This window comes from Brienomyrus brachyistius, chromosome 2 (genome assembly GCF_023856365.1).
Source record: "Brienomyrus brachyistius isolate T26 chromosome 2, BBRACH_0.4, whole genome shotgun sequence".
Classification (NCBI taxonomy): domain Eukaryota; kingdom Metazoa; phylum Chordata; class Actinopteri; order Osteoglossiformes; family Mormyridae; genus Brienomyrus; species Brienomyrus brachyistius.
Window position 1 is genome coordinate 16,877,586 of NC_064534.1, and position 15,481 is coordinate 16,893,066.

At 42.9% G+C, this 15,481-nt stretch overlaps 1 protein-coding gene across 3 annotated transcripts; it reads right to left on the bottom strand.

Annotated features, from left to right (window-relative positions):
* Positions 1 to 1,936: 1,936 nt before the first annotated feature.
* noxa1 (NADPH oxidase activator 1) lies at positions 1,937 to 14,230 on the bottom strand. Of its 3 annotated transcripts, none has more exons than XM_049001158.1 (16): positions 13,997 to 14,230; positions 13,257 to 13,436; positions 12,305 to 12,413; positions 10,100 to 10,208; positions 9,339 to 9,473; positions 9,101 to 9,208; positions 8,926 to 8,985; positions 8,801 to 8,841; positions 7,527 to 7,671; positions 7,347 to 7,418; positions 6,857 to 6,941; positions 6,586 to 6,686; positions 5,681 to 5,841; positions 5,444 to 5,549; positions 3,660 to 3,783; positions 1,937 to 2,872 (listed from the first exon to the last, which is right to left on the bottom strand). In XM_049001158.1, exons 3-16 carry the CDS (start codon positions 12,409 to 12,411, stop codon positions 2,772 to 2,774), a joined length of 1,455 nt encoding a protein of 484 aa, XP_048857115.1. In that variant the 5' UTR covers positions 12,412 to 12,413; positions 13,257 to 13,436; positions 13,997 to 14,230; the 3' UTR covers positions 1,937 to 2,771. The 3 variants fall into 3 exon arrangements, with proteins under 3 accessions (XP_048857115.1, XP_048857098.1, XP_048857107.1); XM_049001141.1 differs by having other exon boundaries at positions 12,305 to 12,387; positions 13,997 to 14,229; XM_049001150.1 differs by having other exon boundaries at positions 7,527 to 7,665; positions 8,804 to 8,841; positions 12,305 to 12,387; positions 13,997 to 14,228.
* Between the last annotated feature and the right edge of the window lie 1,251 nt (positions 14,231 to 15,481).

Sequence of the window (15,481 nt, forward strand, 5' to 3'; positions counted from 1 at the left end):
TAACTTCCCAGTCTTCAGTATTTGCTTTAATTACTTTCTCCTGATATATAGTATTCCTTAAGGAAGAGATGCATTCGTGCACAGTATATTTACCTGTCTTACCTGGTGAGCACGTTCTGCTAAATTAATTTGCACACTGTTCATAGGTGGATCACCGGTCAACACGCTTAGCTCAACCTGTCACTTTAATACCTGACTTTGTGTCAACCTGGGAATGTCACCCCAGACTGGCTTTTAGGGGTCGGTCCCAATGATAAAATTTGCCGAGTGGTTGGATCAATCATGCTGTCTGGATTAAATTGTGTTTTTGCCTGTTGAGTATTTGTCCCCCTGCTATTTTGTTAACATATCCTTAAATCTATTTTCCAACTTCCATTAGCACCGGCAGTTCTCCTGATACTCTTGATTAGCCACTCCTGCATTGGACAAAGGCTCTCTAATGCCTTTTCATCAAACTCATACGGGGCAGGTGGTGAGTTTGTGTGTGATTTTCAAAAGAACCAGTATAGGCACAGAACTGTCGACAAGGCCATGTTTATCTGTGACGTACATGGGTAGGTTTATGCCACTCCTCGTTATCAAGATCTTGAAATCTCGCAAACCACAACTGTAAGTATTGGAACAGACACAGATTTGTTCAACTGGTAAATGTAAGTCGAGGATTTAATTTAAATCTGTCAGAATTAACGAGATCACGATGATGGAGTGAAAGCGCAGTGCTGGACAGCCTTTTCCTTCAACACTGCATCAAGTCTTGACATGCAGACTGCACCAGCTTTTTATTTGACACTATAAAATCACACAAATCATCATGAAACAGTGTAATGAAAGATTACTCGTACTTTTCAATTAGATCAAATGCAGGATATCAATTTTGCCTAAGGAAAAGTGCATTGTGCCCCCCTCCGTAGGGATAGGTATGCGGAAGGTTGCAGGTTCGAATCCCACAGCAGGTGATTAAACAAATGAAAGTAATAAAAACCAAAAAATTGTTACTTTTTGTGCATATCTTAAATACATAGAAACAAATGGTTAAATAGACACACATTATTACGTTTTGATCACTGGATTACCCTTCTTTGCGCAGTCAATCCCAAGGCCTCAGACATTATGCATGACATTGATTTCATAGTGAAATTCTCCTATTTCAATGCGCAGCAAAGCTCTGAAGTGCAGTTCTAGACATAATCATGTAATGTCAGTTGAAGGCAGGTTGGGTGTTTTAGGTATTTTACCTGCATGAATGAGGAACTGGTTTCGATAACAGATTATTTCTCTTTATCACTATATATTGATGATTTACTGCAAGTACACAGTCTTGCAGGAAGGAAGACCACAAGATGATGGTCATGAGCTTTGTTCTTATTGGTGCTCGACTAATGTAGGGATAATTTTGCAAGGAAACGCAATCACTGCTTTATGCTTCCTTCAGGAGATCGCCAGCTCAAAGGCAATAACCTATAATATTCCCACTTATCCTGCCTCGCCTGGACAATAACATATTTAATGGCGATACTTCACGTTTACAAGATCGTTCTTCGATACGGAGAGAGGGCAGTAGTTCTGGTGCTCGAAAGGCTTTTTACAATGTGTTATATATGAATTTGAGAATGGTAGAGTGAAAGACCAATATGTGCTTGACAAAACAAGACAGCGATGTAACAGGAAGCATTTTAATTGCTACCAGTTTACTTGTTAATTGCCTTAGTTTAGGGTATGCAGTAAATGACACTAACAGAGCCATTAAAGTTTGCTGAGCCACTTTTGGCCTGTAGCACACAGCATGCTATCTCCTGCAGAAGGCTCACTTTCTCTGTGCTGCTCCAGCCACCTCTGTCAGCTGTGACACACACACACACACACAAACACACACACACACACACACACACACACACACACACACACACACAGATCAATGGACATAGCCCACAGCAAATACTGTACTTTCCCCCACGGTTTTATTCAAAGCAATTTACAATCCTCACACATTTAAACAGATGGACATTTTACTGCAGCTTGTTCAAGTCCTCTCGCCCAAGGGCAAAACAACACGAGCCATTCTGGGACTCGAACCAGCAACCTTCAGATGCATGTCCTTAACTGTGCCATCTGTTGTGTAAACACACATGGATCCACAGCTGTAGACAAACCCACACCCTATTCCTGGCTCTCTCAGGTGTTTTTCCTGGTTGTGTCCAAAAAGCCCAAATAGATCACATTTCTGACTCATATCCTCCTGTATATTGCATTTTACACCAAGGATGCTATGCGACAGCTGAATATTGTAAGAACTGAGAGGACCTAATGCAGAGCTTCGGAAATCTTAGCTAACATGTCATGGCCCCAATTAAACATTAAAGGGAATTGCACTGAAAGCTAGAAGCCTTCTAATCTGGACTCTGGAGCCCCCTACCTGTCCTGCACTGCAGTGCCTGCAAGTATTGATGTGCATTTATAAACAGAAAGCAGAATTGAAAAAAAATAAACATTTAAAACAAGGACACCGTTTTAAGCTTTAATGCAGAAATGGTATAAATTTTTACATAGTAAAGATGAACTGTGCAGTTTTCTAACTGAAAGCTGGTACGTGGAAAAAATCTGAAGGTATTCTACAGCAAGACTGCCAACCCTGACCTAGAGGATTACAATGAGTAATGGTACAAATATATATAAATGTATGTGAATGAGACCTATCTCTGACCATCGACACTATCACCCAGGTGCAGTGCAGCTTCATGGACATCACAGAGCACCCCCCCCACCCCCCATCTTCAAGCACTGTCATCAGATTTGAGGGTGTCCTGGTAGACGAAACATCTCGGGAAGATGCCGATGTTTCCAGCCGTGTGGCCCTCCAGCCACTCGTCATTGACTGGGCAGAGAAAGAGGTAGAAACAAACAAGCCTGTTTACTGCCACTCAAACTGCAGCATTCCCTGTTTACCCCAAGGGGGCGCTCTTTCTCTCTAACCCCATGCTAACCCCAGATACAGTGCCTGCTTCTAAGTCCTGCTCTATTTCATTCGTCCGTCTATATTTCTTATAACCTCTTATCTTGCTCTGGGCCGCAGGTGCTCCATTTCAGCTTTCAGCATTAACTTCTTTATCAGCCCTCTTGGCCCTTTTAAGCTTTAACATCCCCTTTGCCTGCTTGCACATGGGGAACCCAATTACTGCACAGTGTCATTTCTCAGGGGCTATTTGAGGAAAGCCATGCCCAGGCCGAGCACCCCTCACATCAGTAAGATGCATATAGCACTGCCCCGCCTCCTCCGGCTCTGCTGTGCTCGTCCTACATTCCCACTCCCACCGTGACCTGGTTTGTACTCTTCATGATCTTCTGCTTCCCCTTCTGCTTTAAATCCAAGTCAGTCAGACACAAAAGCTGTGTTACTGAACTACACCCATGTATAAATAACCCAGCATTTGTCACCCAAGTCTGGGCACGACACACAAAATACAACAACCACGTTGTGGTGCAGCGTTGACCTTAATGAGGATCGTCTGCCATTTATAAATGGCCAGCGTGCCAAATAAGCTATGACCTAAATCAGCCCTTAATTAAACACAGACCTCTATGAACATATTCCGGGGTAAACAAAACTGTAAAAGAACAACCAGCTCAGCTGCATTACCAGCTTTTGTGAACCGCAGTTTTACCTTCACTCAGAATATCTATGGTGTCCCCCTCACTGAACTCCAGATCCTCGGGTCCTTGGGCAGTATAGTCATACAGAGCCACCACCTGATACAGAATATTCCTGTTGGAGAGCGGGTCTTCACTCTGAGTAAGAAAAACACGAAACCTGTCAGTTCAATGGCTTTTAAATGAACATATCACGAAATGGGAAAAACTATGCCAAATATAATCATTCTATGTAGGCATGTACCTCAAAACTGTGATATTTTATTATAGATTACAGTCATTTCATTAAATGAGAAGAGTTGCGGCTCAGGAGCCCATTCAGTGACTCCAGATAAGCCCTATTTCCACTCAGAACCTTCTCAAACTGCGTTATTAGGCCTGGTGGTGCTGCAGGATTTCGGTCTCTCTCCAGCATGTTGTCCATGCCGCCGACGGCCTGCTCGTATAGGGGGTTTTCCTCGCACCAAATTTCTATGTGATGGGGAGGCCTCGGAGGCAGCGACCGCTCAGTCTTTCTGACTCTATGTCATTTCCTGGAGTTCTGGATGACTAAGTGACATATTTCATCATAGTTCATCTCAGGTGTGATCAGAACTCAAGACGTAGCTCCGCACAGATCCATCCTCATTGTTGAACACTAACCTTATTATTTTAATAGTATTAAATACTGATGCTGCATCTTTCAAAATGATTATTTTGCAGTTTATACTCAGAATGCTGCATAATTAATAAGAGCATAAAGTTTTTTTTTTCATATATAAAGAGGCATGAAGCATGACCTTCCTTTTCTTTACATTATTTCTGGAAGTTTTACAGTGTGCTACGTGAAGTACATGTTACACAACTAAAGGTGTATGAAAAGTGTATCAACACCATCTCCTTTTTGTCAGGAAGAGCACAGTGGAATGCTTCAAAGCTACTACACTGAAATGATCTGAATACAAATAAAATAACGGTTATATTCATCCGCTGTTGCGATGAAGGTGAGCTTCCAGGGGTACATAGTCATTGTCTTTATCAAAGGCATTGTCCAGGTTCTTATGTTAGCCATGATGAGGTGTTCCATCAAATATATTGCCTAGACTTTGTAGAACACAGCAGATTGATTCCTCTCAAGGTTAACTTTTGCATTTGCTTTAACAACAGAAATGAGTCTCTGGAAGAAATAAAATGCGTCAAACTTCATTCCAAGGGGAGTCGAAACAGTTCATTTTCTGGCTCACTTGACGTTGCCAACAGAACAGACCTCACTGAGACGCACCAGTTTCACACTTAGAGAAGCTGATTTCTTAAGGACGCTGCCATCTGCTCGGTGCGATGGTCGCGCTCACTTGCTGAGTTTACTCGTGGACAAATACGGCTGGTTCGGCCATGGCTCAGCTGCTCACTGTCATATCCTGAGAGGTGCTTTGACCCCATCCCGGATATTGCTGACGTAATCCTTTACAGTAATGCCAACCACCACTCAGAGACAGGTCCTCACGATGACTAACAAGACCACGAGGCCCCTGTTTAAATATGCTCTGCTCATTTTCTTCTCCCCTAACAATTGAATGGCAGAATGCTTTTGGCTGGCATAGGAAGCATAGGCATATAGAACAGATACTGTATCATTCACTGTATCATGGATCATGGAAGCTATGTACTGCAGATAAAATGACACCATTGCATCACGGGCAGGAAAGAGTGTGGCGGAATCTCACAAAGACCCAACACCATCGAGCCATAGTGCTTGGTTTTACTTAAAGGTAGCTTATGTGGTGCGTTTGGTTAAAGGGTACGGATGGACGGACGGTACCTGGCACCACAGCGTAACTCTGCCGGTCTCGGACCCTTCCAGAAGGGGGCAAAGCCCACCCTGCTCTTCCAGGGCTTTTAAAGCTGGGGAGCCCTGCTGCTTGTATCTGGGGTAGGGGGAGAGTGCAGAAATGCGGCCATGTCGGTGGCAGAGCTAATAAATGTCCTGTTTATCTCGACGGTGTAAACTCTGCGGGCCGACTCCTGAACGCACCAGGGCGGACGCTCTCTCGTATACCTGAGGCAGAGCCTTTCGGGCGGCCGCCCAAGCTTGTGTGCAATCCGCTCCCGTAGCTCACCGTACGGTGTCTCCACTGGGACACTCAGAGCCACCGTACACGTGTAGTGTACCTTCACTATCACTGAGCCACCTTCTCCCTCCGGGGCTGGGCTGGGCTGCTGTGAAAGACGAGAAGAACATAAGATAGAGTATAACTTTCAAAACAACACATGGGGCGTCCATTGTCTATGCCTCACACTTATTCTACTATATTGTAATACCATACATTTCCTGTCCATTTATTATTAAAAAATGCCATATATAAACACATCAGCCAATAAAGTAGTACACCATGCAGTTTATTTAAACTTTAAAAATTTTCCAAAAGTTTCTTATGTAACCAAACACAGCCTCAGTAATTACATTTATGACGACTAAAGATGATGAGAAAAAAAATCAATTAATGGGATTAGTTTTACTTTTATATAATTAAATGCATTTCAATTGTATTGTTAGGTTAATCCTTTCTCAATGACCAGTACAATACTGGAGTATGGTTTCCTAAAATTAAGTACAGCTATATTCTCATTAGTGCTACAGGCCCGATTAAGGAGCACTCTGGGGTGTCATACTGAGCCATGCAGGGGGGTGCACATAACTGGCAGGCACAGAAAGCGCTCTTCAGGCAATGGGCAAACACGTATGGAAATAGGTCCAAGTGTTCTTCCCATAAAGAGATCAAGCCATGCATTTTATATCATATAATGTTTATATATGGGATCATTAAACACATCCTGCTATCATTGTTTTGTATATATACATCAATAGTCCTGTCTTACTAATTGCCAGTTACTGTTCAGATGCAACATGGCTATGCTAAGAGCAGACATCTTATATAAATATAGTCGTGCTTTTTTATTCACCAGCTCAGCTCCGCTGCCAGCAGCACTGGGGTATTCAGGTGGGGTCACAAAAGAGAAGGTGGAGCTGGTGCAGGAAGGATCCGACGCAGCAGGTAGAGTCACTGCGGGAAAGACATACCAAACCTCATCAGTCCATCTGCGACGTGCTTTATTCATTATGCGCCAAACCAGTGTGTCTCATGGGCTCGAACAGTGGATTCGTCACAGGGTGACAACGAAGTGATATTACAGAGCATCTGACTGTAAAAGCATTAATGGTGGTGTGACGTACCCGACTGTGCCGACGCAGGGCTGGGCTGCGGCAGTGGCCGAGCTGGGGGCTTGAGGCCTGGTGGCAGTGGAATCCCGTTGGGGATCTGTGGAAGATCGATTTAGTGCGTTACACCCAGTTCAGAAACCAGGAAGTCAGAAATGTAAAATAGCAGCGTTAGTGTACTATCTGCTCTTCACCTGGAATTACTGGAATGGGCAGTAATTACACCGGGAATGTAGAAAATGTGTCACGTGCTAGTTTGAATGTAGCAGGTAGTTTGCCTTCAGCTGTCTTGTTTGATTGTCAAGATTAAAATCTTCCCTGTGGCAAAGGGTTAAACCAGAGAGTCTCTGCTGGCTGCTAGATAAGCGCCACAGTCCTGGCATGCGGGAGATACACTGCAGCCACGGAGACACAAGTGCCTGTCTCTCTGTTTGGGGAAGTCGCAGACTGATACTGTAGTAGGACACAAGCATGGCTGAAAAGGGGGTATTAAAAAGTAACTAACCTTTCCTTTCTTTTGGTCTTTGATTTTGTAGACGTCCAAAGGATCCAGCAGTGAGAAGGGGAGCAGGCCTTTCTAGAGAAAAGCCGGGAGATGGTACAGAATGAGAACGAGGACTTATGGTCCATGTAACAAAAACAGAGAGAGAATAAAGCCCGGAAGCGTCTCTGGTGCCTCCCGTACCTGGCCGTCGTAAATGACGGTGGCGAGTCCATCTGCACGGTCATTGCTGAAGACAAAGACCACCTCCCCTTCGCCTACGGTCAGCTGCTGGGGGCCCTGGGCTGTGTGAGCACTGCGAAGGCGCATGTAGCGGGATTCCCTGTCACACCCAAAGAGAACACTCCAGTCACCATCTCTGAAAAGCTGTGATGCCCAATGGGGGCGCGGGTTGCTTTGGGAACTTTCTCAGGAATCCACCCTCCCTCTGCAAAAATGACAAAATCAGCATTCATGATATTTAGCCGTCAAATGTTAGTGGTGGAAAAAGACGGCACTAGTGAGCTATCAGGAATGTAGAAAATGAGGGATGGACTTACATACATAAACAGTCACTCTCAGTGAAATAATGGCATCTGCATTCATAGTTTGCACAACATTGTCCACATTCACTGATTCAGAATAACCACTTACGTATAAAAACAGCCACACGCATCTCCTATAAAGACCTGTGGCCTGTGCTACGAACTGGGTTACTGGCTTATTGGGGTAACTTGTCATGTTTAAGGTACCACTGTTTAAATGGACTTCATACATTTTGCCCAGACTACCTTAAATCCGGCAAGTTACCCTGATAAGCCAGTAACCCTGCTTTGTAGTACAGGTCCTAGAAGTAAAAAAAAAATCATTTAATAATGTTAAGAGCTATCTGTTTTACAGCATTAGTTGACACATCATAATATGACCCTTTTAAATCCCAATATTATGTAAACAGGCTGCAGGTAGGTCAGTACCTTGGTTTAAATTTTTTTATGATTCATCTTCTAATTTAGGAGTTAATTTAGGGAATCATATAAAAGAATCTTGTAAGGTTATTTTTTTTATTATAATGTCATGAATTTTATGGTATTTTGCTTATGTATCCATTTGCTTCTAAAATGTGACCAGGAATAAATTTCAGGTAATAAATGAAAAGCAAATTCCCAGAACTCACTCAACCCGTTTTTGTTGTTTTTCAGACCTAAAGTCAGACGACCCCATCATATGTTACAGTACTGAGAACCAAGACTCACTCAGTCCTTATGTAATCCAACAAAGAACTTTGGTCACATTTCCAAAATTCCACACAAATTTTCTTCAAAAAGTGAGTTTTGGAAATTTGCTCTTCAAATAATTTACACAGAACACTGGAAACACATTAGCAAGCCTTTCTGACCGATAAACAGGTACAGAAATTATGTTACTGTCTTCATGCAATACATAGATTACAGTGCCAGGTCCATTTCAGTGTGTATACTCACTGGGCTCCGTCTGCCTGCGGCTCATAGAATCCAGGTTGCTGTGGAAGTCAGAAGAACGTTCAGAGACCAAAGAGCACAGATGTAATCCTGCTGACAGCTGCACAGATAACAATGGTCCTTACCTGCATCCTGAGAGGCTCAAAGCCACCAAAGTCATCGTTGGGGATCACAGAGGAAATGACCTGTGTATGGATGGAGAGCCACACTGCGCCATGAGGATGGGCTGTGACACTGATCACCATGCCAGCGTTTACTCCACCAAATCAATGCCATTTCACCACGGCACAGTGCATGTACCTTGGCTTTGCCTAAAAAGTCTCTCAGCTGCAGCTGTTCTACATCCTGCTTCCTGGGACGAAACACCTCTCCCTCTGGCACCAGAAGAGGGGATAAAATGTCTTTTCTCTGTATATGTGAGAGACACAGAAAGTGGGAGACGCATAAGTGCTCGTCTCTAATCTCTCCGATTAACTCTCAAATGCAAAAGTAACGGAAAGGAACCTCAGATTGCATGGAATACATCATTCTCGCTTACCGAGAGGCTGTCCAGCGCCATCTCCACAATCCCTCCACGTGCTCCTCCCTTTTCCTGGGATGCTGTGGCCAGGATGTTCCTCCCCTTTTCCCACAATCCCATTCGACTGTACACTGCCGCTGCATTGTACAGCACCTTTCCAGTATGGGAGACACAGCGTTGTGACCAAAATCCGTAAAATTGCCAAATTTAGATGCACTGGTTCATAATGAAGAGTGAATATTGCCTAACATTTCTCAGTATATGTGTTCCTACTGTATAATTACCTCCATCTGATATCATTGCAACATCACTGACAGCAAGCAGGAGGGCATAACCAGAAAATATTTCTTTTACATACTTTAACCCTTCCAAATAATTTTTTAAAATTATTTTCATTCTTTCCTAATCTCTCACTCTTGCTCCTATACTCACAAACACATGCTCCGGAATAGACATACATATATACAAGCAGAAGGAATCACACAGACATGGCAACGTGCACACAGCCACGCACTAAAGCACACACATCCCCCAAAAATGTTGCTCAGTCAGTCATAGGTCATTGCACAAGAATTAGGAAAAAGCAAACTAATGTCATGGGCAAATATTGTTCGCTGTTGCTCATGTAACGCCGGGATCTGCTTTCTATTAGGCACTGAGAGAAGAATTGTTTTTTTAGAAAGAAATACTTGCGCAACAACAGAGCGTAGGTTTCATGAGTAAAGTAATCGGGCATCAGTCACATTACTTGTATCGGTATTCGGGCCAGCGGTGCTCACCTGCCAGCTGTATAGCTTGTAGCGAAGGCCAAGCTGTCTGTAGTCAATGACAGAATTCTCCCTCATATGCTTCTGAGCCCAGATACAGTCACCCAGAGCTTCCTCCAACCTGACGAGACAAAAAGCGGCACCTTCATGGCATCCTCACTGCCAGCACTCACAGTAAAGACACCCAAGCTACGCAGGATAGCCTCCGCATGGACAGCATTTCACAACTTAAGATCTTGTCAATTAAAGTGAGATGCAAATATGTGCGTATATGTAAAGCATAGGTACCATTTATGCTTATTTAATGCATTAATTAACTAGTAACTAGGTGTTATTTATGTACTCATCCCATTGCTTTTTCATCAATCAATCATGACAATTAATGTGTTCTATTTAGGTACTCTTTAATAGTTAAGAGTTAACTAATTAGTTAATAACGGAAAGATTTTACTTAAAAAAAACACAACTCTTTTACTATTCAAGAACAAATTGTAAACTAATATAGGTTTCTCCAAGAAATATGTGAACTGTCATGATCGATTAATGATGAATGAGCATGGGATCAGCACTTAACAAACATTTAGTTATTGGTTGATTAATGCATTAAGTTAGCATGTGCTACTACTTCATATACCGAAAGGTAAAGTGTTACCGACAACCCATACATTAGGCTTAAGTCATGTGGCTAATGAAGAAATCATGCTTTGTGGAATACCCCCCTGGCCACTGATGAAACACACCTTATCTCAAACAGATAGTAACTCATCAGGTAGGATGGAAATCTGCTGAATATTGACACTCTTTGACCAGGGTTGCCTACCCTTGGTCTAAATTAAATATTCAACACTGGAGCAGCAACTGCGACTTCAAATCGAAGAATTAACATTTTGGGCGCCATTTTCCACCAGTGGAAAGCACAAGGCAAAGTGATTTTTCTAGTTTCGTACCAGCGCATTGCTCATTTTCACACCATGCGTGCACGCGTCAAAATAGCAAAGGATTGTGTGTCCGGTTTCCGCTCAAAGTGTTTTTTTAAGTGAGGCGTAGCGGGACGCATTGTTGGCACGTTGATATTTTAAGGCAGGGAATGTGCTTTTGACTAACAGAAACCACGTCAAAAGTTAGTGGTGCATTGTTAAATGGTATTTTAGCGGGACGTTTCAGAAACGTGCGGGTGCAAGACGCTCATTATGGACACAGTTACTTGCTAAAAGTGCACTAATGTTTCTTTCACTTAATCATACGGACACCAAATTAAAATAAATTGTCCATTAAATATATTAAGAACGGTCCGTATCATTAAAAAAAAAATCTTTTGAGTTCATTATCAGAATTAAGCACGTACTGTACTGTAACTGAAAGGACATTAGAATTGCTGAAAATTCGTTTCGGATATTTGGAGCCTGATGGAGCATTACAATACAGCCCTCAGGAGGTCGCAGCACTCTTTGTGACATGGTGTATGTTGTGTAACATTGCCATGCGTGATGGATGTGTAAATGTGGACACATTAGAGGACTTTAGAAGGTGTGATGCTGAACTGCATGTGTTCGATGCCAACAAAGTAACGTATGCTGGCAGCAGAGCGGGCCAGCCGCTCCTCTCTCGCTCAGCAGCGAGCTTCTGCTTTCACCGTCTTCGGCCATCATTATTTCACTTTTGTCACTGTGAGGATAATCTGGTGATACCAAAAAATGCAGTTCAAAAAAGACATGCTCGCCTCTACCTCATCAAACACCCCCTTAGCCTCGAAAGGCTTTGGTGGAACAATGCTGCTCTTGTAGATGACGCGCTCACGCCTTTTCACGCGAGCATGTCCGTTTCCTCAGCTGAAAAGTGATCTTGCCTGCCGGGCAAATGCGGCATTGTAATATTAATCCACAGTAGATCATACACTACTGCCTTATAAAGGTGAGGTGACACGCCATTCCTATTCGTTCATTGCATGTTATGCCCAAAACATGCCTCTGAAGAATTAAGTGACTTAGGACAACCTTTTCCCTCCTTGCGCAAGTGCAAAGTCTGGTTTTCCCGGCATCAAATGAACTAAATGGATTTAGACACACCTGTGACTGTTAATTCCGCTTTATGCTTTGTGTTAGATCGTCAAAAAAGAGCCCTTTGTGTCAGATTTGAGGAACATTATGAGCCATTATGATGAGTCAGCTGCATGCTGATGATTGATCCAGAATTAGGCAGGCAGAGCTGCGATCCTACCGGCCGGCCAGCATATGGACTCCGGCTCTCTGGAAGAAGCCGACTGCCAGGCGCTCGTCCTTGGCGATGACTTGATCCAGGGTCTGGTTGGGGGAGCGATGACACATGACTGTAAGAATGGCGCATACCTTTACAAGAAGGAATTCATCATTGGAGAAAAACGAATGTACTACTACAAATACAGCTCTGAAGAAAATTAAGAGGCCACATTATTTTTCACTCATTTCTCAATTTATGGGTGTGCTATACACACACACACACACACACACACACAGACACGCACACACACGTAGGGTATACCTATCCTTATGGGGCCCGCTCATTCACTTCTATGGGAAAAATGCTAATGCTAACTATGACAACCTTAACCCCACCCTGCCCTAACCGTAACCATAAGTAACCAAACAAAATGCATTTTTTTCTGCATTGCATTGCAATGAGTTTTTGCATTTTTAGTTTTTTTTCCTGATCCCCATAAGGTAAAAAAAAATGGGTATTCATCACATTTTGCTGACATTTAGTACCCACAAAGTAAGGTATACCTGGACCACATACATATACAAACTCCAGCCTGGCTTTTCCCTGTTTCTCATTAATGAAGGGCCTCTCCTTTAAGGGACTTCAGTCCTGCTTCTGGGAGCCTCTTACAAACTGTCCTAGCAGTGCAATTCACACCATTTAATGTTTCCCATTCTTTTTTAAGGTCACTTGAGGTCATCCTCTAATTTATGAGGCACTACCGGATAAGTTGCTTCACGAGGTTCTTGTGTCCTGCTGTCTTATAAACCTGCTGCTCAGAGTAGCCTTCACCCAGCAGAATCACAATTAAACCAGGATTTAAAAATGCGCATTTACAAAAAAAAAAAATCATTGAGTGGTCTCATTTTTTTACAGAGCTGTATGTAGTAGGGTAAGCTGACCCTCTGGTGCTTCCTGACACTGCCCCCCTCACCCTGATGGCAGGTTCCAGTTGGCCCAGGGCCAGATGCGCGGCTGCAGTCACAAAGAGCGTGCGGGACGTGGGCTCTGTGATCTCCTGCAGCTTGGTAAGAGCGCCCTGCCAGTCCCGTCCATCCACGGCTTGCACGGCCTGGTCCCACAACTGCAGCAGCTCCGTGTAGAGCATGGTCCTCTGAAGACAGGCGAGGGGATGCAAATGAGCAGAGGCAATTCTGGGGACACTGGGGGCCCTAGGCAAAAAACTCCATGGGCCCCTCCAATGCACCCCGCCCAACAGGGTAAAATTTATGACCATTATTTTAGCATGAAGTCTAAATTAATAATATCAACAATAAGAATTTAACAATTCCTTTATTTTCACTTCACTTTGAAAAACAGAATACACAAATACAGTAAAGCGGATTTCTCGTTGCAATGTTCAATGCTTTCGGGCCAGCTCAGGGGCCCCCTCTCAGCCACTGTGACCTCTGCTCTCTGAAAGAGGCAACTTTACACTCTGCTATTTCAGACAAAAACTGACATAAATATACTAAGAAAAAATACATTTCAAATAAAGGAGAAAATGCAGCTACATTTTTGTTTAGAATTAAAATGTTTTTCAATCCCATTCAGCAGAAGTTAACTGCCTCCATATGCAGCATTGAAAACATTTCTATTTGCCAAACACATCTCTAGACAGTCTGTTACAGTCTATTCTGTGTACGAAAAGCATGATTATTCCTGTTTATTTACCTTCAGGCTGTCTGGTGAAACCGCCCTAATAGCTTCTGAAGTGCAAAAAAACAAAGTGGAGATATTTCTGCGCAGCAAAAGTGGTGGTAGGTGATCGTCAGCCAGGTGGACATGAGCTGGTGACGGCAGTGACTTCCACAGATAGCGAGGTACCAGGAAGTCCCCTTCGCATTCCTGAAAGAAGGGGGTGGGAACAAGCCCGACTGGTCTGGCACCAGGAGACAGGAACCGATTCAATAGGAAGTGCCAACAAGGAAAAAAAGTACAATGACTCATGGAGGGAGAGCTGAACGAATAAACAAATCCAGAGGTTTACATCACACTTCATCTATATTACTTTTGTCTGGAATGCACTTCCACAAAGCAATTCGCAGCTGAAAAAGAAAGCTAAGAACTTCATATGTCCAGGAATGCAGTTTCACCAGAACTGGGGTTTTCTATGCTATAATGATTAGGGCTGTCAACCGATAACTAGAAAAATTTAACTGGAAAGATCTCACATATTTGAGCAGGAACAAAAGATTATATGAAAACTGCTGCAAGTTTGAACTGCTGAAAATGAGGACCCAGGTACAGAGTGAGATTCCCTCTTACTTTCTGTCCCATTTTTCACCCCATGATGTTTTCACCAAACATGGTGAAGGATCCTTCCTATGAGCTTCTTAATAATACAAACATGCTGTGTACCTGAGTCATTTTATACATTCTTTTTGACAATCTCCTTGTATGCATTCATCCTGGTAAAATACTGTAAAGAAAATAATAATGCAACTTAAAATGCAATTTTGATGATTTAGTAACTTATTTAGTTAGTATTGCTAAAAGATTAATAAAATGTAAGATATATCAGCTCTTTTAATTCAGCCGTGGCCAAAAGTTTTGAGAATGATACAAATATTAATTGTCACAATTGACTCAGTTTTTATGATGGCAATTTGCATATACTCTAGAATGTTAAGAGGAATGATCAGATGCATTGCAATTAATTGCAAAGTCCTTCTTTGCCATGAAAATGAATTTAATCCCAAAAAAACCCATTAACAATGTATTTCAGCCCTGCCATAAAGGACCTGCAGACATCATTTTAGTGATTCTCTTGTTAACACAGGTGAGAGTGTTGGACAAGGCTGGAGATCCCTCTGTCATGCTGATTGAATTAGAATAACAGACGTGATGCTTTAGAAAGAGGATGGTGCTTGAAATCATTGTTCTTTCACTGTTAACCATTGTTACCAACAAGGAAACACGTGCAGTCATCATTGCTTCGCACAATAGGGCTTCACAGGCAAGAATATTGCTGCTAGGCAGGTGTGAGTGCATCTGCATGCACAGTGATGTGAAGACTTTTGGAGGATGGCCTGATGGCAAGAAGGGCAGCAAAGAAGCCAGTTTTCTGCAAGATAAACATCAGCGGCAGACTGATATTCTGCAAAAGGTACAGGGATTGGACTGCTGAGGACTGCGGTAAAGTCATTTTCTCTGATG

What these genes read in the sequence shown, in the direction of transcription:
- noxa1 (XM_049001141.1), bottom strand. Translation starts at nt 13,430, where the DNA reads ATGCTCTACACGGAGCTGCTGCAGTTGTGGGACCAGGCCGTGCAAGCC. An exon ending in TTGAGCCTCTCAGGATGCAG is followed by an intron (nt 8,842 to 8,925) that starts GTAAGGACCATT and finishes TGACTTCCACAG; the next exon opens with CAACCTGGATTCTATGAGCC. An exon ending in CAGGCAGACGGAGCCCAGTG is followed by an intron (nt 7,672 to 8,800) that starts AGTATACACACT and finishes TCTCTTTGGGTG; the next exon opens with TGACAGGGAATCCCGCTACA.